The sequence below is a fragment of the Chiloscyllium punctatum genome, chromosome 22, assembly GCF_047496795.1.
Source record: "Chiloscyllium punctatum isolate Juve2018m chromosome 22, sChiPun1.3, whole genome shotgun sequence".
Lineage (NCBI taxonomy): Eukaryota > Metazoa > Chordata > Chondrichthyes > Orectolobiformes > Hemiscylliidae > Chiloscyllium > Chiloscyllium punctatum.
Genome location: NC_092760.1, coordinates 63,787,982 through 63,808,132, shown reverse-complemented (window position 1 = coordinate 63,808,132; position 20,151 = coordinate 63,787,982). Strand labels below are relative to the sequence as shown.

Genomic DNA, 20,151 nt, shown 5'->3' with positions numbered 1-20,151 from the left:
TAATTGCAGATGTCGGTACAACACAACTTTGAGTTGTATTCTGGTAAGGACACTGTTGCTCATGTAGGTCTCCACAATATAGGAAGCCTCATTCCTGATGAAGGGCCTTTTCCCAAAATGTCGATTCTCCTGCTGCCTGACCTGCTGTGCTTTTCCAGCACGACACTCTCGGCTCTGATCTCCAGCATCTGCAGTTTTCACTTTCTCACAATATAGAAAGCCTGCCTGTCAAAGCAGAGTTGGACATTGAAACCACAATGAATGAGTTTAGCAAGGCTATTGACTCACATCTCATTGTCAGAGTGTGGAATATACCGCCTGAATTTACCAAGAACAAGAAGCTAACACCACTGCAGATTCTCTGTCTTTCCTGACGAAAAAGAAGCAATGCTGCAGGATACACACGATTCAATGATTATAATCTTGTACAAGAAGAAGTGCAAGCACAGCCATTACAACAATCACTGAGGCAACTCCTTGATGAACATTGTTGCCCTTGTCAGACTTCCGATCCTGGCAGAATGCAGCTACCCTGAATCCCAGTGTGTTCCCAGAACTGGGAGATTTACAATTCACGACATTCTGTCAGTCCAGCAGCTGCTGGGGAAAAGTGGTGCACAAAGCAAACCATTATTCATTCCTTTATCGATCTCACTCAGGTATTTGACCATGTGAGCAGAGGCAGTCTTTTGAACTGCTGAAAAATATTGGTTGCCCACTGAAGCTACTCAATGTGACCTTATTTTTTGTTTCCATGGCAACCTGATGGGGAAATGTCATCTAGGATACAGCAACATCAGAACACTTGAGATTGAGGGTGAGGTAGGCTTGTGTATTGCCACCACTAGAGAATGGTCTTCTTCGATGTGGTCATATGTATACAGCCCAGCAATAGAGGACATCTAACTTATAATCAAAGTGGTTGGAAAGCTGATCAGCCTGGCTTGTCTGATATCCATTACAAAAATGAACCAGACCCTCATCAAAGACTTCCTTTATGTAAACAATTTCAGAGATAGGTAAAATACAATTTTGACTTATACTCTAGCAAGTACCTGTTGCTCACGAAGGTCTAGACAGAGGCTGTCATGACAGAGCTGGATATCAAAACCACAGTGTAGGAGTTTGGTAAGGTTATTGACTCATATCTCATGGCCAGACTGCCATATGGCATATACAACCTGATCTTATCAAGAACATCTGAAGCAGCAACTAGACGGACTTTGTCACACCTTTAAAGATTGCATTTGGCCATCAGCATCAGGAAGACAAATGCGATTGCCCAGAAAATTACCCTACCACCATCTTTCAGCATTCACAATGTGACTCTGGAGTTTGTCAATAGGTTCCACAATCACAAGCAATCAGCCGTTAGATGCTGAAATCAGCACAAGCATTACAAAAGCTGCAGCTGTTGTGACCAAGAGACTGTAAAGGAACAGCAATCTGACTGAGAACAACAAACTATGAGCCTACCAAGCCTGCATCCTCAATGTGCTCCTCTACAGATGAAATTAGGACAACATAATACTAGGCAGGAGAATAAGCCAAATAGCTTCCACCTTCACGTTCTCCCCGTGTCTGCGTGGGTTTCCTCTAGGTGCTTCGGTTTCCTCCCACAGTCCAAAGATGTGCAGGTAAGATGAATTGGCCATGTTAAATTGCTCATAGTGTTAGGTGCATTAGTCGGGAGTAAATGTAAGGGAATTGGTCTGGGTGGGTTGCTCTTCGGAGGGTCGGTATAGACTTGTTGGGCCCAAGGGCCTGTTTCCACACTGTAGGGAATCTAATCTAATCTAAATGCCTTTCTCAGTTGTATCCGCGCCATTTCTCAACAGGACATGCTCACCAACACAGAGATCCTGAGCATGCTAATTCCATCAGCATGCACTCACTGCTAAACCTACTGGTTCAAACATATTCATCGGATGGATAACAGGCGTGTATAGAAAGGTCTCCTGCATTGTGAACTGGTCACTGTGCTATAATGACACGAGCAAAGGAGATATGAAAATGGTGGACATTAACAAGTGGGACGTCATAACTCTGGAGTTTGAATGTTTGAAAGAGCATTGGAAAGGGCAAGCGAAATGAAAAGCTCAACTGGCCAAGAAGGAATCCCAGAGAAAACAAAGGCCAGTGAATAGTGCATTTCCTTAGCCCACTGTCTTGCTCTGTGAAAATATAAGGCAGAGCCTGCTACACTAGAGTGGCACTCCTGAGCCCCACCAAGCACTAACCATCTTCTTATGAAAAGGAATGTTTGCAACCCTTCTGTTTTTGAACAGCTCTATCAAATCTCTTTCCAATCTTCTCATCCCTAAAGAGAACAATCCCAACTTTTCCAGACTGCCCCAGTAACTGTTGTCCCTGGAAGTATTCCCATGAGTCTCTTCTGGACTCCCTAATACCTTCACATCCTTTCTCAGGCATGGTGCCTATAAATTGGCATGATATTGCAATTGAAGCTAAGCATATATATTATGAAAAATTGCCATAATTTCTTTGGTTTCGGACCTATTTATAAAAACCAGGATCCCGGGTGGAAACACCATTTTCCGGGTGGCATAGTGGCTCGGTGGCTAGCATTGCTGCCTCACAGCATCAGGGACCCGGGTTCAATTCCCGCCCCTGGCAACTGTCTATGTGGAGTTTGCACGTTCTCCCCGTGTCTGCGTGGGTTTCCTCTGGGTGCTTCGGTTTCCTCCCACAGTCCAAAGATGTGTAGGTAAGATGAATTGGCCATGTTAAATTGCTCATAGTGTTAGGTGCATTAGTCGGAAGTAAATGTAGGGGAATGGGTCTGGGTGGGTTGCTCTTCGGAGGGTCGGTATGGACTTGTTGGGCCCAAGGGCCTGTTTCCACACTGTAGGGAATCTAATCTAATCTAAATGCCTTTCTCATCCTTCCCTGTCACCTTTGATAACTTTGTACAAATATATACCCAGATTGCTCTCTTCTTGCAGTCCTTTAGTATTGTACATTTTATTTTGTATTGCCCTTTCTCATTCCTCCTGCAAAAATGTACCACTTCATACTTCTCTGAATTAAATGTCATCTATTATAAGTCTGCCCATTCTACACACCTGTCTCCTTCAACTCTATCACTGTACCCACAGTCCACGGTACTTCCAAATTTGGTGTCATCGTCACATTTTGAAACTGAAACGCTTCCACCCAAGTCTATGTCATTAATATAGGTCAAGAAAAGTTTGAAAAGTTGTCCAAGTATTGAATCCTGGGGAACACACAGCAAATCTTCCACCAGTCTAAAAGAGCAACCTTTCATCACAATTCTGTTACCTGTCACTTAGCTAATCTTGTATCTTTATTGTCCCTTTTATTCCATGCGCTTTAACTTTGCTGACAAGACTGTATGTGACATTTTCTCAAACCTGCTTTCAATGCCCATACGTACATCCATTCAATTACACTACCCTCATCAACCTGCACTACAAACTCACCAAAATCCCAAAACATGATTTGCTCTCAACAAATCCCTTCTGAATTTCCTTAATTAATACTCATTTGTCTTCGTTAATTTTATCATTTCTAAAAAGTTATCTGTCACTGAGATTAGACTAGCCTCAGGTTGTTGGTTAATCCTTCCACGTTGTTTTGAACAAGTCGTTAGTTTAAAGTACTCTCTGATCCTCTGGCACCTATTCTGTACCACTTATGGCTCTATTCCTGCAATTTCTACCTTTACTTTCCATTTAATATGCATAAATTCCCTTTGCTCTCTAATCCTCCCGACTGTCCTTTTGCTACCCTCCATTATACTCCTATCGAGTACTTTTAGATTTCTTTTTACGTTAGCTGCCATTTTATTTTCAGTACTCTTTGCTTGCCTTATTTCTTTTCTTACTTCAATACTAAACTTCTTTATTCAAGCATGGTCCCAATTGTATTATTGATCTGAAATCTAATATAAGCACCTTTATTCTGCTTCAACCTATTCATTCTCTGTCTCATATTTTCATATTTTCTGACCTAGTCCTACCTATCTAAATTACGGGAATGCACCTTGACTGTACCTGAACTATCTCATTTTGAAGCCGAGAGTGTGGCACTGGAAAAGCACAGCAGGTCAAGCAGCATCCAAGGAGCAGGAGAATTGATGTTTTGGACATAAGCCCTTCTTCAGGAATAGTCTGATGAAGGCCTATGCCCGAAACGTTGATTCTCCTGCTCTTCGGATGCTGCCTGACCTGCAGCGCTTTTCCAGCACCAAACTCTCGACTCTCATCTCCAGCATCTGCTGTCCTCACCTTCTCGATCTCTTTTCGAAGGCAATCGATCATTCAACTACAGTTTTGGTTGACAATGCTTGATCCCAGTTTACCTGAGCCAGGTCTGTTTCAATCCATTGAAATTAGACTTAAACAGTTTTATTTTAAGTTGCTTATTTTCAACAGCTAACTAAAGTATGACCACTGCCTCCAAATGTTCCCCTACTGACAAGTGACCTATCTCATTCTCAGATCCAGCAATATTTCCTTCCTCATTAGGTCAATTGCATATAATAATGTAGAAAGTTCTCATGAACACACTTCAGAACATCTTTCCCCTCCTGCCTTTTACACTGTTACTATTCCAGTCTATATTAGGACTACTAAAGGCCTCCATTTTACTGGTCTATAGTTTTGGCTCCTCTCTTTTGCAGTTTCCTGGCAAATGTGTTCCTCCATACATTTTTCACTAGTTACTGAGTTAGCTTGTATCAACCAGGCTTGCAGTAAACTTTCCATGGCTTTGCATAAGCTTTACCTTGGCATGGGCCTGGAAATAAGACTGGACTCCAGATACACACAAACTTGACTAAAACAGTTACCTACCTTTTATTTCTTTATTCTTGTGATGCAGGAGTTGCTGGCAACACAAGCATTTCTTGCCATCACTCATTACCATTGGGGACCATATTCTTGATGCACTACAGTCCACCTGCTGTAGATGTTCCCACATTAACGTTCAGGGGGGATGTCCAGAGTTTTATCCCAACAACAGTGAAGGAATGGCGATACTGTTCCAAATCATGATGGTGTGAAATTTGCAAGTGTTGGCACGGTGGCACTGTACTTCTAAGTTGTGGAGGTCATGGATTTGTGAGACTCTGTCAAAGCAGTCGTGATGAATTGCCAGTGCACCTTCCAGATGCTACACACTGCTCCTGCTGGTATTTGCCTGCTGGTTTAAGCCAGTATCTGTAATTATCATCAAATGAGCTGTGATGTTTTGAGTGGTTTTCAGGACCTGAAGAAGGATTACACCCAAAATGTTCACTTCTCCACCTCCTGATGCTGCCTGACTTGCTGTGTCCTTCCAGCCTTTTGCTTGTCTACTTTGGATTCCAGCATCTGCAGTTTTTTTTGTTCTCGTCCTAAATCTGGCCTGCTTGTGACTCCAGACACACAACAATGTGGTCGACTCTCAGTTGCCCTCTGAAATAGTGTAGCAAACCACTCTGATCAAGGGCAACTCGGGATAGGCAATAAATGCTGGCCAGCCAGAGTTGCCCACATCCCATGGTTGAGAAAAAAAAGAAAGAAAAATACAAACAGCCTCAAGAAACTAAATGGCCTCTTCTTGTTCCTACACTGTGGAACACAGCAAGAAGATTTTTCTTTGCAGATTGTATGTCGATTTCTTAAAAATATTGAACAACATTTTCCACTACCCCATCCAAAACTGTGTTATGAGACTATCTGCTGGCTGACCAGTTTTTAAAAAATAAACCCTTCTTGCTGCAACAGGACTCAGTGGAGTTACATCGGAGAGAGGGCTGTTTAATGGGCAGTCTTTCTTGTTTAAAACTATCTCTCAGAGTCAAAATCACTCAGGAGAGTTCAACGAATTAATTTAAAGTGCATTGCAAAACTTGGCAGCCTTTAGGAAACTCAGGGATCGTTGAGAGGAAATTCCAGTTTACATCATTTGTGCTTTGAGGGCATGTGGAGTTAAAGTGTTATTGACGGTAAACAGATGTCACTATCTGAAGTCTGTCTAGACCTGTCTATTAATCACCAAGACAAGCTAGCACAGCCACATCATCTCTCTGCCCTTATCTCATCCACTGCCATGCCTGGGTATCTACCTTTGAAGGTTACCAGAACCTTCTGAACACTGGTGTACAGTTGTACAGGAATGCATCTCAAACAAGGAGGTCAGGAGATAATTTTGTTGTTACCCAACTCTTTTTATGGTTGTTGAGCTTCACATTTGATCAGACACAAAATGGTTTCCCTTTGGTTGCAATAGGAAACTCAGTTCTGAGAAAAAGAGTCCAACTGGACTTGAAACATTAGCTCTCTTTTTCTCTCCATGGATACCACCAGACTTGCTGAGTTTGTTCAGTATTTTCTGTGTTTGTTTTGCCAAATTTGTACTTTTTATGGACCTTATTCAAGGAAGAGAGAGAGGTGGAAACGTTGGAGGAAATTCCATATCTTAGGGTGAAGGCAGCATTAAGCACAGTGACCAACACTGAAGTGATTAAAAGCAGGGATGAACCAGAATCCTCGAAGGATTGTAAAATTTGATGCATCACTACTTTCTGGAGTGGGGCTTATACTCAAGTTTCTGACACTGACACAAAGCCACGTTTGGTTTCTCTACAACATGATCGGGATACAATAAAGTATTTACTACAGTATTGATTCGATTGCCTAGGTGTTTGGAATCCCGGTTTATACAGTATTTATGTAACAACATGCAAAACAAGGCTGACATTTCATCAAAAGTACATAAAAATACTCCTTCCTGATGAAGGGCTTATGCCGGACATATCGACTCTCGTGCTTCTCGAATGCTGCTGAACTGGCTGTGCTATTCCAGCACCACACTCTTCGATTCTGATTTCCAGCATCTGCAGCCTTCATGTTCTCCAACTTAGAGTCATAGAGTCATAGTTAATCAGCTGCAAAGTATTGAAACATCATGAGGTTATGAATAGCGCTGTATAAATATGACTTCTTTCTTGATGTGTTGGGAAGAATTATGGACTGACTCTTACATTTGTTTTGGTGAGGTCTGAGTTGCATCAGGTTTTTTGGAGGGTTTGTTGCTCCGAGGCCAAGCTAATTCTCTTGCCATATCTCACCACACCCACTTCATTAATTGCTGACCACACCCCTGCAGCATCCCACACTTTGATTTCTGCCCCAACTTACCATGCACAACTGGAATAACTTCATACACTGGCATCACTTGCTGTGTGCTATCTTTAAAATATTGATGTATACCCTGGCAAACACTAGCAATCTGAAACTGCCCTGCCCATGGAAGGATGTGTGCATTCAGAGGTGAAAGAAGAGAAGATGGCACTGTGATTCTCCGACAGGACCTTGGAGGTCCTGGTCAATGGGATAGTGCAACTAACAGCATTGCTCAATTCTCTTAGCAATCCTCTCTCCGGTGGTTCTAGACCCTGCTAACCTCGACTGAGGTCATTGTCTAGTAAATACTGTCTCCAGGGTCCAAAGTGCTGTAAAAAGATCAATGGCTTACTCAGCTCCATTAGGGTAAGAGCCACACTCTTTCTCTGCCATCTCACAGTGACTCTGAAAGTCCCACTGCACCAAAGGGGTTCATACCCCACCATCCAGATTCCTGCTTGCTACATCTTTCATCACTTGATCTCCCCCTCAGTCTTCCATACCACTAGCTCTAAATGCCCTCCACAGTGTCTCCTTCATCCTTCAGAATACCTCGCCAGCTTTCCCCAAAATGCACCAGTGCTATCAGCTGTGCTACCAATGTAATCTCACTAATTCCTCCCTTTTTATCTCATTACAGTGAAAAAGATACCATTACAGGGCAAAGGGACCGTAGATGAGTGGGGAATGCCCAACATTCGTATCCTTTGCCCTTATTAGGAAAGAAATTCAGACCGCACAAGCAAAGACTAGATGCAAACCTATACAGATACTGAACCATCCATGACCCACCAAACAAGTATATAGCCTCTGCCATTGCCACTCTCCTATTAGCTTCATTGTCACTTTCCAATATTGCACTCTGAATCAACCACTTCGAGACTCTGCCTATAACATCTTCTCTCTCTTATGTATTGCAGGGGCCACTAACCTTCCCACAAGGTCTCCTGAGAAAAACCTGTCTCCCCGACATCTGATCCCACCCACAAAACCACCTTGGGACCTCTAAGGATGAAAGATTTCGATGTCTCAGAGGAAAGATCAGCAAGACCACCTTCTACACAGCCGCCACCAGTTCAGATACTGACAGATGTGCTACATTTTGGTAGGACAAATCAAGGCAGCACTTATACACTTAATGGTAAGGTCCAAGTATTGTGTAAAGATTTGTAGCTTGGGTGCCTGTTGCAGTTGTGGGTGTGTTCGCCGAGCTGGGAAGTTGGTTTGCAGATGTTTTGTCCCCTTTCTAGGTGACATCCTCAGTGCTGTACAGCTTCGTGTGAAGCACTGCTGTACTATGTCAGTTGGAATTTATTTCATTTCACTCCCACTGCTTCTGGTTGCCAGAAGTCCATAGATGAGTGCCACGTTTCTAGGAATACACTGGCTGCCCTGAGCTTGGCTAGTCCTATCATTGTTGTGTTGTCCCAATCGAATTTGTGGTCCTTGTCATCTGTGTGTACAGATATTAAGAATAGTTGGTCATGGTGTTTAGTGGCTAGTTAATGTTCATGAACATGGATTGATAGTTGTCTGCCTGTATGTCCGATATAGACAGTCTCTGCGTGGAATCTTGTACACCACATTTGCCCTGCACATTATGGGTATTGGAACTTTGGTTCTTTTGCACCCTAGAAATTAGTCTTCCACATCACCCTCGCTCTTTGAATTGGTCAGTCAATGTCTCCCATGTACTCTCAGAAGGTCTTCTTCCTTTCCCTCCTTATATGTGTCAGTGCAACTCTGGAGTCTGCAGCTGGGGTGGAGGGAGTCTGCCCTACATTGGCCTTGGCGTTTTGATATGACACCCCCAAGGACATTAACACTTCAATGGTCTGGATACACTGGGGGTATCCTGCCTAGAGATTCATGTACCCTCCTCAGTTCAAAGTCCCACATGTTTAAGGTTGATAGCCCACCCACTTCTCAACTGTCCTGAGAGGCGCTTTCCGAATGGCCTGCATGTGGTTCCTCCTTGGGCTGTCTCCTCATGAGGAAGAGGCACCTGGCATGAGGTCAAAGTCCTTCATCCCCTTGTCATTGGTGCTCACATGACAACGCCTCTCACTGTGAGATGTACAAGGACATAGTTGTATCTCACATATGTTATTAAAGGTGACAGGACAAACAGAGCAAAGAATTCAGTGATCTAGGCTTCATAAATGGGAATATAGAATATGTGGTAGCTCCGTGGTTAGCATTGCTGCCTCAGTGGGCAGGAATGCAGGTTTGATCCCACCCTCAGGTGACTGTGTGGAGTTCACACATTGTCCCCCCTCCCGGGTTTCCTCCAATTACTCCAGTTTCATTCCAAAGATGTGCAAGTTGGGTGGATTGGTAGCACTAAATTGCCCATAGAGACCAGGGATGTGTCGGTTAGGTGGACTGGTTGGGGCAGGTGGATGGGTCTAGGCAGGATGTTCTTTGGAGTTTCAGTGTGAACTCGATGGCCTGTTTCCACACTGTAGGGATTTTATGATTCTCTGACAAAACATGACAGTGATTAGACTTTAGCTGATAGCCACATCCCATTGAAAAAGGAAAAAAAAATGGGATCAATAGCTCAGCTGATGCTCAATGGCGAACTGTCTGATTCAGTCTTAGTGTCCTGGGAGAGAAAGGAAACTGTGGCTGAGGAACAGAGTTTGTAGATCAAAGACAATAGCTTCAATATACCCAATATTCACCGAGTATTATCTGTTCATCCGATTGCCAGACAGCCTCAAGGAACACATCTCTTCTGTATTTACGGGAGGATGTAATAGCAGGAACTGTGCGGGATGCACCAATCTGTCCCCACTGCGGTTCCTATTGTGAAGGACAGCAACGCCTCCTTTCTCTGCGATTGTTTTATCACATGACAACGCCTCTCACAGGACACTTGCCAACTCATGAAGACTGGGGTGGGGGGGAATTAGAGTTTAAGAGGTGTGTGTACTGCTGTAAACTGGAATCCTCGTTCTCTGCTTTCAAGACAAGTTTTGTTTTGGGGATTGAGTGACGCCTCGGAGTTCGGTTCAGGTTACAGCGAGTGATGACAACAGGTGAGAACCATTCACACTACTTGTAAAGTTTGTGTGGGTTTGTTGGGACAGAAAGTTGCTATTTCCCTTTCTCTCACTGTTAGTTTCCTATTCGCTTTAAATTGTGACTTGTATGCAAAGCCTTTGTTTCCATGTTTCCGCTACCTTGATGCCTTTCAATTTAAAAAGAATATAATTTGTCGATTCAGGAATTTATGTAGATATTGCTTGTTAGTTTTCATTTGTATACTTGAATGTGTACATGGAAATATTTGATGTTTGTTAGTGACGAGAATCGTTATCTCCGGAGTTTTTGTACAACGAATTAATTTGTGGATTGCTGGCTGTAATTTACATTAGTGATGAATTAGTTGTAGAGCTCTTTTTTTTAAATAGTTTAAACATTTGTATCATGTCGTCAGGAGTTGAATCTCAATTTCTTAATTTGCACGCAGGACTCCAGTCAGTGCACTGCTACCTGTGTTATTCTTTCTGTAACAACTGTTGAATCTAGTGGTAACTTTTTTGAGAAGTTCTTGTTCGCGCTGATTATGCAATTTTAATATTTTTTCTTTTCTGTAAAACATCCCGTTTAAGTGACTGGCATAAGTCCCTAGTTAAAATGCACACATTGAAAAGGGAAAATATCTTTATTTCTTTGCAGTGTCAGTTGGTGTTCTGTTATAATTTGATTACTTGTTCATGCCCTAATGCTGGATTTGAAAACCTTTTTTCATCCGAACTGTTTTACTGTTTTTGTTTTCCTCTGATTTAGATTGCAACTGAAAGGAAGGGGCCAGTGGAGTGGATATCCTCCCCCGGCAACACTTCGCCCCATCCCCCTACCCCCAAAAATAACCTCAGCAAGTTCGCTATACGTGACTGTAGCCAGACTGCGCTCACAGTGGGTCACAAATCGGTAGCTACGGCGTTGCTTTTGCATTTTTGTCCCCAGGGATAACACACATGACTGAGTGGGCACTGAGCCATTTCGTGTCCCTGGCAGAGACCCAATTGCCCCTCTCCTTCACCACCCCCGCCCCGGCAATAGATACTTGTAAATAAAACCGTGTAAGCCGGAGGGCAGAGAATTGACCGACCCCATGACAATGCTCGCTTTTGCGTTAGAGTACATGGTTGTTTCACAGCCTGTGGCTTTACGTTCGAGTCCCCCGCTGCATTTCTAACTGTTCAGATGTCATTGTGCTTTTGAAGGTGATGGGTTTTTCTTTCGTAAAATAGGTGGATTTCGTTTATATAAGTTGGTCTATCTTGTCCTCACAGATGTTTAGCCATTAAGCGAGCAAAATAGAAGCTCTGCCCTGTGTTGTTCCATTTCCAGAGCGTTTTAATAATTTAAGAGTCATAAATAATTGAAGTGTTTTTTAAACTCCGAGCTACTGTGCAGTTTTTCTTGCTGTATCATTGCAGAACTAAGTAGGCAGTAAATGGAAATCGGCTTAACTGTCTCTTATCTCCTTTTTCCCGGCTGAAAACTCTTTTTTTTAGTGAATGAAGCAAAAGTTTTTTTTTAGTTTTCTTTTAAAACATATTCGGTCACTTAAAGCTCCCCCGGTGGCTGAGGGAGTCATTGCATCGCGTGGAGAGGAGTTCGCCCTACAATCCAGGAAGGATATAGGCTGTACTGTATTTAAAAGCAAAATACTGTATACTGCAGATGCTAGAGATCTGAAATAAAGGGTGCTTTAGAAGCTGAGCAGGTCTGGCAACCATTGTGGGAACAGTTGAGTCCAATATGACCCAGAGTCGATAAAGCGTAGAGCTGGAAAAAGCACAGCAGGTTAGGCAGCATTCCGGGAGCAAGAGAGTCGATGTGTTGGGCATAACCCCTTCATCAGATCTGGGAAGGGGAGGGGATGTTGAGAAATAGATGGGAGGTGCAGTAGGGGAAAAGTCTGTTGGATGGTGATGGTGATAGTCACCACCTCTCTGCACCCACAGACCTTTCCCTAGCCCTACCTCCATTTAGTTCTCAGCCCTGATGAAGGGTTATGCCGGAAACGCCAACAATGTTGCTCCTTAGATGCTGCCTGACTTGCTGTGCTTTTTCCAGCTCTACACTTTATCGACTCTTGACTCTCCAGAATCTGCAGTCCTCACTATCTCCAGTATGACCCTCGGAAAGACTGCTGCTGGGCCTACAGAGTACCTCCAGTGCTTCCTGTTTCCAGTTTCTGCTCCGTTACTTTCCCCCATTTATTCATAGGATGTAATGGTTACCATCTGCGTGAACCAGTGCAGTCCATTTGCTGTGTTTAACCCCATGGTGCTGTTAGGATGGTAGTTACAGATTCTGATCCAGTGACGACAGTAAAAGAATTGAGAGAATGGAGTCAGAATGGTATGAGACTTGGAGGAGAACCGGTGCCTCCTGCACTTGTCTTTCTCTGTACAATTGTTACCGGTTTGGAAGCTTTTGTCTGAAGAGTCTTGGTGTGTTAGTGCAGCCAGTCTTGTTGATTGTGTGACTACATTGGATAATGGTAGAGCAAGTGAATGTTTAAGATAGGGAGCCAATGGCCTGTACTGAAGCTTCCGTTGAACGACCCAGAAGGCAAGCAATTCAGTGTTATGTGCTCCTCCCTCTCCCCCAAAAAGCTGGACAGAACATAGAGGATTGTGGGTATCCACAGTCACCACTGTTGAGTGCTTGTCCTATAAGCTGACCAGTTGTAGGAATGTGGGGACATGGTCTTTTTGAGTTCAGGCAGTGGGACCAGAGAGTGGAAGAAGCAGACTCTGCTGGGAAGGTGAGTGGGAGATTTGCTTGTGTGGTCCGGGAGGGTTTAAACTAGTTTGGCAGGGGGTTGGGAACCAGAGCTACACATGAGGCAGAGGGAGTAATTGTAGATGAGGCAGTGACAGGAAGTAGCGACTCTATCGGGAAGGTTTTTCATGTGATGAAACAAATGAATCAGTTAGTGTGTCTACTTTAACGCAAGGAGTGTCAGAAATAAGAATGATGAACGTAGAGCATGAATCAGTACTTGGGACTATGCCCACAGCATTATAGTGGAGACTTGGGTTTCACAGAGGCAGGAATGGTTACTAGGTGTTCTAGAATTTAGAACACTTATAAAGAACAGGGAATGGTGGGAAAAAAGGAGGGAGGTGTAGCGTTGCTAATCAGGGAGTGCATCACAGCTACAGAAATGAAGGTTGTTGAGGAAGGCTAGTCTACTGAGTCAGTATGAGTGGAAGTTAGGAACAGCAAGGGAGCAGTCACCTCATTGGAGATCTTCTACAGACCCCCTAATAGCAGTGGGGAGATCAAAGAACTCATAGCCTGGCAGATTTTGGAATGGTGCAGACATAGCAGGGTGACTTCAACTTTCCCAATATTGACTGGAACCTCCTTAGTGCAAATGGTTTGGATGGAGCTGTTTTTGTTGGGTGTATTCAGGATGGTTTCCTTAATCAGTGTATAGACAAGCCAACAAGGGGAAAGGCCATTTTGGATTTGGTGTCTGTCAATGAACTAGGACAGGTGTCAGATCTCACAGTGGGAGAACACTTTTTGGTGACAGTGACCGTAACTTTCTCATATTTACCATGGCCATGAAGAGGGAAAGGAGCAGTTCCCATAGGAAAATACTTAATTGGGGAAAGGAAATTATGACACTGACAGGAGTTGGGAAGTACAGATTAGGAGCAATTGTTCTATAGAAAGGGCACAACAGATATGTGGAGACTGAGTTTAAGGAGCAGTTGTTGCAAGTGATGCATAAATTTGTTCCTCTGAGACAGTCAAAAAGGGGTAAGATTTAAGGAGCCTTGGATGACTAGAACAGAGGAGCTTCTCGTTTTAAAAGGAAGAAGACAGCTTACATAAGGTGGAGGAAGCAAGGATCTAGCACAGCTTTAGAGGATTACAGGCATGCTCGGAGGTAGCTCAAATGGACTGAGGACGACCAGGAGGGGGCACAAAAAAGGCTTGGTAGGAAGGATTAGGGAGAACCCAAGACATTTTACTCATACATGAGGAGTGAGAATCTTCAGGGTGAAGATCAGAGATAGTGTAGGGAACTTGTGCGTGGAGTCTGAGCAGATAGGGGAGGCCTTAATTAAGTGCTTTGCTTCGGTGTTCACTAAGGAAAGGGACCTTGTTGTGAATGAGAACTTTGAAGAGTGGGGAAGCAAGCTTGAACAGATTGAAATTGAGGAAGTTGGTGTGCAGGAAATTTTGGCAAACGCTAAGATTGATAAGTTCCCAGGGCCAGACCAGATTTATCCTAGGTTGCTCCAGGACATAAGAAAGGAGGTTACTAAGCTGCTGGTGAAAATATTTGCTTCCTCACTCCTCCACTGGAGGATTGGAAGGAGGCAAATGTTCTTCCACCCCTTCAAGAAGGGGAATAGGAAAATCCCTGGCAATTGCAGACCAGTCAGTCTTATGTCTGTGGTCAGCAAGGTTTTGGAAAGAATTGAGGGATAGGATTTATGACCATTTGGAAAAGCACAGCGTGATTAAAGACAGTCAGCATGGTTTTATGAGGGGAAAGTCATGCCTCTCAAATCTTATTGAGTTCTTTTGAGAAGATGATGAGACAGGTTGAGCAGTGGATGTGGTGTACATGGACTTTAGTAAGGCATTGATAAGATTCCCCACGGTAAGCTCATTCATAAAGTCAAGAGGTATGGGATACAGGAACATTTGGCTGTCTGCATTCAGAATTGGTTAGCTGACAAGGCAGAGAGTGGTTGTACATGGGAAGTATTCTGCCAGGAGGTCAGTGTTGAGTGGGGTCCTGCAGGGCTCTGTTCTTGGGCTTCTGCTCTTTGTAGATTTTATAAATGACTTGGATGAGGAGGGGTGGGTTAGTAAGTTTGTTGATGAGATGAAGGTTGGAAGTGCCATTGATAGTATTGAGGGCTATTGCAGGCTGCAGCGTGACATTGACAGGATGCAGAACTGGGCTGAGAAATAGCAGATGGAGTTCAACCTGGATAAATGTGAAGTGATGCATTTTGGAAGGTCAAACTTAAATGTTGAATATAGGATTAAAGACAGGATTCTTAGCAGTGTTGAGGAACAGTGGGACCTTGGTGTTCAAGTGATCATTCAAAGTTACCACCCAGCTGGATGGGTTTGTTAAGAAAGCATATCAAGTTTTGGCTTTCATTAACAGGGGAATAAAGTTTAAGAGCCATGAGGTTTTGCTGCAGCTCTACAAAACCCTGGTGAGACCACACTTGGATTATTGTGTCCAGTTCTGGTTGCTCAGATGTGGAGGCTTTGGAGATGGTGCAAAGAAGACTTACCAGGAAGCTGCCTGGACTGGAGGGCTCCTCTTCTGTGAGGTTGACTGAACTCAGACATTTCCTCTCTGGAGAGAAGGGGGCAGAGAGGTGACCTGATTGAGGTATACAAGGTAATGAGAGGCATGGATACAGTCAATAGCCAGAGACATTGTTTTTTTTTCCCCCAAGTCAGGATTGACTGCTGGGGGGGGGGGTCATTAATTTTAAGGTGTTAGGTGGAAGGTATAGAGGAGATGTCAAAGTTAGATTGTTTACACAGAGTTGAATGCATGGAATACATTACCAGTGGTAATGGCGGAAGCAGAGTCATTAGGGACATTTAAGCGACTGCTGGACGTGCACATGGACAGCAGTGAATTGAGGGGAGCAAAGGTTAGGTTATTTTATTTTAGATTAGGATTAATCTTCTGCACGACATAGTGGGCCAAAGGGCCTGTAGTGTGTTGTACTTTTTCTATGGTGGCTGGAGGTGTGGTGAAGCTCTTCTGCAATTAAACATTTTTGGATTACAGTTGTCCCAACACTTTTCTTGGTGCAGTACCTGCCCTTGCTTAGTGATTACAATACTTATCTCTAAATTAGAAAGTGCAAGTTTTGACTGTCATTCTAGAGCACCTAATCTAGCTGACACCACTGCAATACTAAGGGTGTGCTGTCTTTCAAGTAAGTTCAATTGAGGCTCTGTCTACTCTTCCAAGTGGATATCAAAGATCATAGCACTATATCAAAGAAGAATAAGGAGATTATTCCTGGTGCCTTGGCCAACAATTATGCCTCCGTGCATGTCACAAAGACAAATAGTTTAATCTTTCTGCACACAAATTGATTGTCTCCCATAATACAATAGTGACTCCACTTCAACATATCTTCAGCATAAAAGATTTTTGGAATGGCCTGAGGTTAGTATACAGCAAAACAAGGTGGTGGATGAATGTTCCTCAAATTGGAAAGTTGTTTCCAGTAATAAGTAATTTTTCCATAATCAGCCAAGACCATATGGCTGCTCTTCAGGCAAGGGGAGAGGAAGTGAGGGAATTGAACCCATGCTATTGGCATCATTCTGCATCACAAGCTTGCCATCCAATGATCCCTTGGCCAAATTTGGGTCCATTACGCTCTGTAGTTTGTACATAAGACTGAGAGCTGGATGTAGGAAGAAACATTATAAAGTTTGCATATACTACAAAACTTAGCAATCTTCACTATATTACTTGCTACAAATTTCTGGATAACAGCAAGAGGGCATGGTAGATAGTCTTCAATGTAAACAACTGTAACCTCTTGCATTCAGGGATGTAACGTAGAAAGAAATGTAGCATAAATGATGTGGTTTTTGAAGGTGCAGTCAAGCATTTGTACATGCCAGCATGTATTATCAATATGCACTGGACAAGTTGGCGAGCAGCTTTGAGAGAGTGTGCACTTTATTGGCATCAGCTGTTCGGTGAAGATGTCATTTTCTTTGTAGGCTTTCTCTTCTTTGGTATCTCATTCTTTTGGTATCTCTTTTTGAAGTACAATACCTGTGAGCATGAACAGCATGGAAGAGGTAAAAATGCATGTCAACTCATGAGAATCCAAAAGCCAAACTGGGTCCCAAAATAAGATTTTGAGCTTAATGTGGGAATTAATCAAACCTCTGGGTAGCAATGGGTTAATAATGAATGGTTGACCTTTTTATCAGCTGTGTTGAAAGGAAACCCAATTCAATTTGGAAAGCTGTTGGTAATGAGAGTTTGGGAGCTAAGTATTTGCAAAATAAAGCCTATTATAACTCCAGGTAATTACTATGCCATTACTGCTCAGCCTTTCTCTTTGTTAAACTGGTTCAGTTGTCACTGATTATTCAACAGAGGTCAAAACCTGCACGTGTATTTTTGTACCACCCATAATTATCAATTTGTATGGTTCTTATTTTGTCATAATACATAAGTGAAGTTAGTCACACAACTAGATGTTGCCAACTCTGGATGTGTTTGTTAAGGTATTGTCATGTGACTTCCTGTTTCCAATTGCCATTCTTCCCATCTCTAATATTTTTGCAATATCTTTGAAAGAGTTCCATGAAAAAAAATTATTATAATTTTGTTTGCCTTTTGTGTGCACTGCTTAAATTTTCCCCTAGGTTTGTTCACAAAATATAGGTGATTTAAATTGCTGGAAAAGCCCAGCAGGTCTGGTAGCATCTGTGCAGTGAAATCAGAGTTGATGTTTCAGGCCCAGTGACCCTCCCTCAGACCCAGTTGAGGAAGAATCACCTAACCCGAAAAGTTAACTCTGATTTCTCTTCACAAATGCTGCCAAACCTGCTGAGCTTTTCCAGCAATTTCTGGGTTTTTTTTTGTTTCTGATTTACATCATCTGCAATGCTTTCAGGTTTTTTGATTCAATTGCTGGACAGCTGCAGGAAACTAAACAACTAAGCTGCCTCTTAATACCTGATTCACTAAGGATGTCAGTGTTGTTTTATATCCCCACTTCACCCCCACCCCATTGTAATTTTTCATCTCCCATCTCCTGCCCATTATTTATTCTGTACCAATTGGCAACTTCCTTTGTCAGAGCATGGTGATATTCTTTTGTATTCAAAGGGAATTTGGAAGTAATTTGAAACTAAGTTAGTCCCACTACCTGCTCCTAGCCCATATCCCTCCAAACCTTTCCAATGTCTTTTAAACGTTGTAATTTATATCTGCATCTACCACTTTCGGAGGAAGTTTTATTCCGCAAGTGAACCCTGTGTTTTTAAAAAAAAAATTGCCTCATGTCTTTTTTTTTAAATCTCTGTCCTCTCGCCTTAAAAATGTGCCTCCTATTCTTGAAATCTCCCATCCTATGGAAAAGACAACTATCCTTATCTCTATCTATCCCACTCATTATCTTATGAACTTCTATCATATTGCTTCTCAACCTCCTATGCTCCAGTGGGGAGGAGGGGGGGGGGGGGGGGCAACGTCCCAGCTTTTTGTTAAAAATCAAACCTTCCATACCTGGCAACATTCTGGTAAATCTCTTCTGCACCCTCTCCAGCTTAATATGCTTTCTGTAATGGGTGACTAGAACTGGACACAATATTCCTGAAGATGCCTTACCAATATCCTGTACAACCTCCACAAGATTTCCCAACTCCTATACTCAAAGGGCTGAGCAATGAAGGCAAGCATGTCATATGCCTTTTTAGCCACCCTGTCTCACCATGTGGGTGCTTCTGCATGGCACATGGAAGCATACTACCATAGCTTCCTTTTGAAGATCCTCCATGTTTACCTGGATGTAGCACTGTATGATCAAAAGCAGTCCCTAGAAAACAGCCATTCTGAACAGAGAAACTCTTAATATGTTAATCAAATGATGTAGTCATTGTTCCTCAGGCCAGCATTCATTATCAATAACTTGTTGCCCTCAATAATGACGAGTCACTCACTGGGTCATTTTCGACTGTATTTGATAGCTCATCACATGAGTGTCTGAAGTCTTTTAATACAACCCATTTCTTTTCCCTTAAGCATATTAAGTGAACCAAATATAATTTTGAAATTTGTTTGTTTTGGTCAACATTTTAACTAGATATAAATGCCTAATATATTGGATTTAAATTTTACAAATTGCTGTGATGGGATTTAAACATACAACCCCAGAGCATCAATATGAGATTCTGAATTACTCGTCCAGTGACATTTATGACTATTTGACTACCTTTCTTACTTCTCAAGTGTGTTCAGTATTCTCAGCTTGCCACAGGTCAAAGATCTCAGCAGCCAAAGATAATGTTTCAAAGTTACCTGGAGACTCGACTGGAAGATGATCTGCTTTGCCCTCAATAGCTGGGACAAGGGTGCATTTTTTTCTTCATTGTGAAGGTCAAGCTTTATTATTTTTATCTACTAATTTTGGTCTTTTTCTATGGGAAGACTAGCAAGTGACTCTCAACCCTACTGGGAATGTGGTTGACATTTCTCACAGCTAAAGAACAGTCCTCATTTTTCAGTTCCCCATTGGATACTCCAATTATTGACATTACTATTCTTTGTCGTGATCTGTACACAAATTAGACAACAATCGTAAATTTTAATTCTATGGTTATTTCCATATGTAAAAGTTTCCTGATCCCACCAGCCAGTCCAACATAACTCAATGATACCTGTCCATCACAAATATCAAAACTCACCCATGGCCTCTGAGAGATATTAAAAACTCAGGTCAACTTTGGAAATAAAAGTCTGGAAAATTCCTCCTTTTTTGCAATCAGAAGAATAATCCATGCAATCACCCCTGCCCTTAATAAAGCAATCTATTCCAAGATATATGCTTATTTTCTTCTTCTTTCCACTTTCATTTCAAATAATATTCCTGCCTATCCCCCAACTCAGTTTCCAGCACCATTCCAACTACCTGCCTTTCCTTCCAGCTACCAACAAGATTCATTCATCCCATTGACCAACCAGCTCGTACCCATCACTTATGTTCACCTATCACTACCTCACCATTCTGCCCCTCTCCCTGCACCCCACCCTTATCTGCAGCTCCGCCTACTCCTATCTCCATTCCTGAAGAAGAGCTATACCTGAAACATTGACTTCTCCATCCCCTGATGCTGCCTGGTGTGCTCTGTTCTTCCAGCCTCCTGCTTGTCTACTTTGGATTCCAACATCTGCAGTTTCTTTTTCTCTCTCCTTTCCTAATGCCGACTG

The 20,151-nt window shown here is 42.7% G+C and overlaps 1 protein-coding gene across 7 annotated transcripts in view; it reads left to right on the top strand.

Annotated features, from left to right (window-relative positions):
- The first annotated feature begins 10,032 nt into the window (after window positions 1-10,032).
- The window catches only part of ppfibp2b (PPFIA binding protein 2b), a 268,409-nt gene continuing 258,290 nt past the window's right edge, over window positions 10,033-20,151 (top strand). For 5 of the 7 annotated variants that reach the window (XM_072592539.1, XM_072592535.1, XM_072592536.1 and 2 more), the window contains exon 1: window positions 10,033-10,198. Coding sequence is in view for 1 of the 7 variants with exons in the window: in XM_072592537.1 (XP_072448638.1) it covers window positions 10,189-10,198 (10 nt within the window). In the remaining 6 variants the exon portion in view is untranslated. The remainder of the gene's footprint in view (window positions 10,199-20,151) is intronic. The other 2 variants (XM_072592534.1, XM_072592537.1) reach the window with 2 other exon arrangements.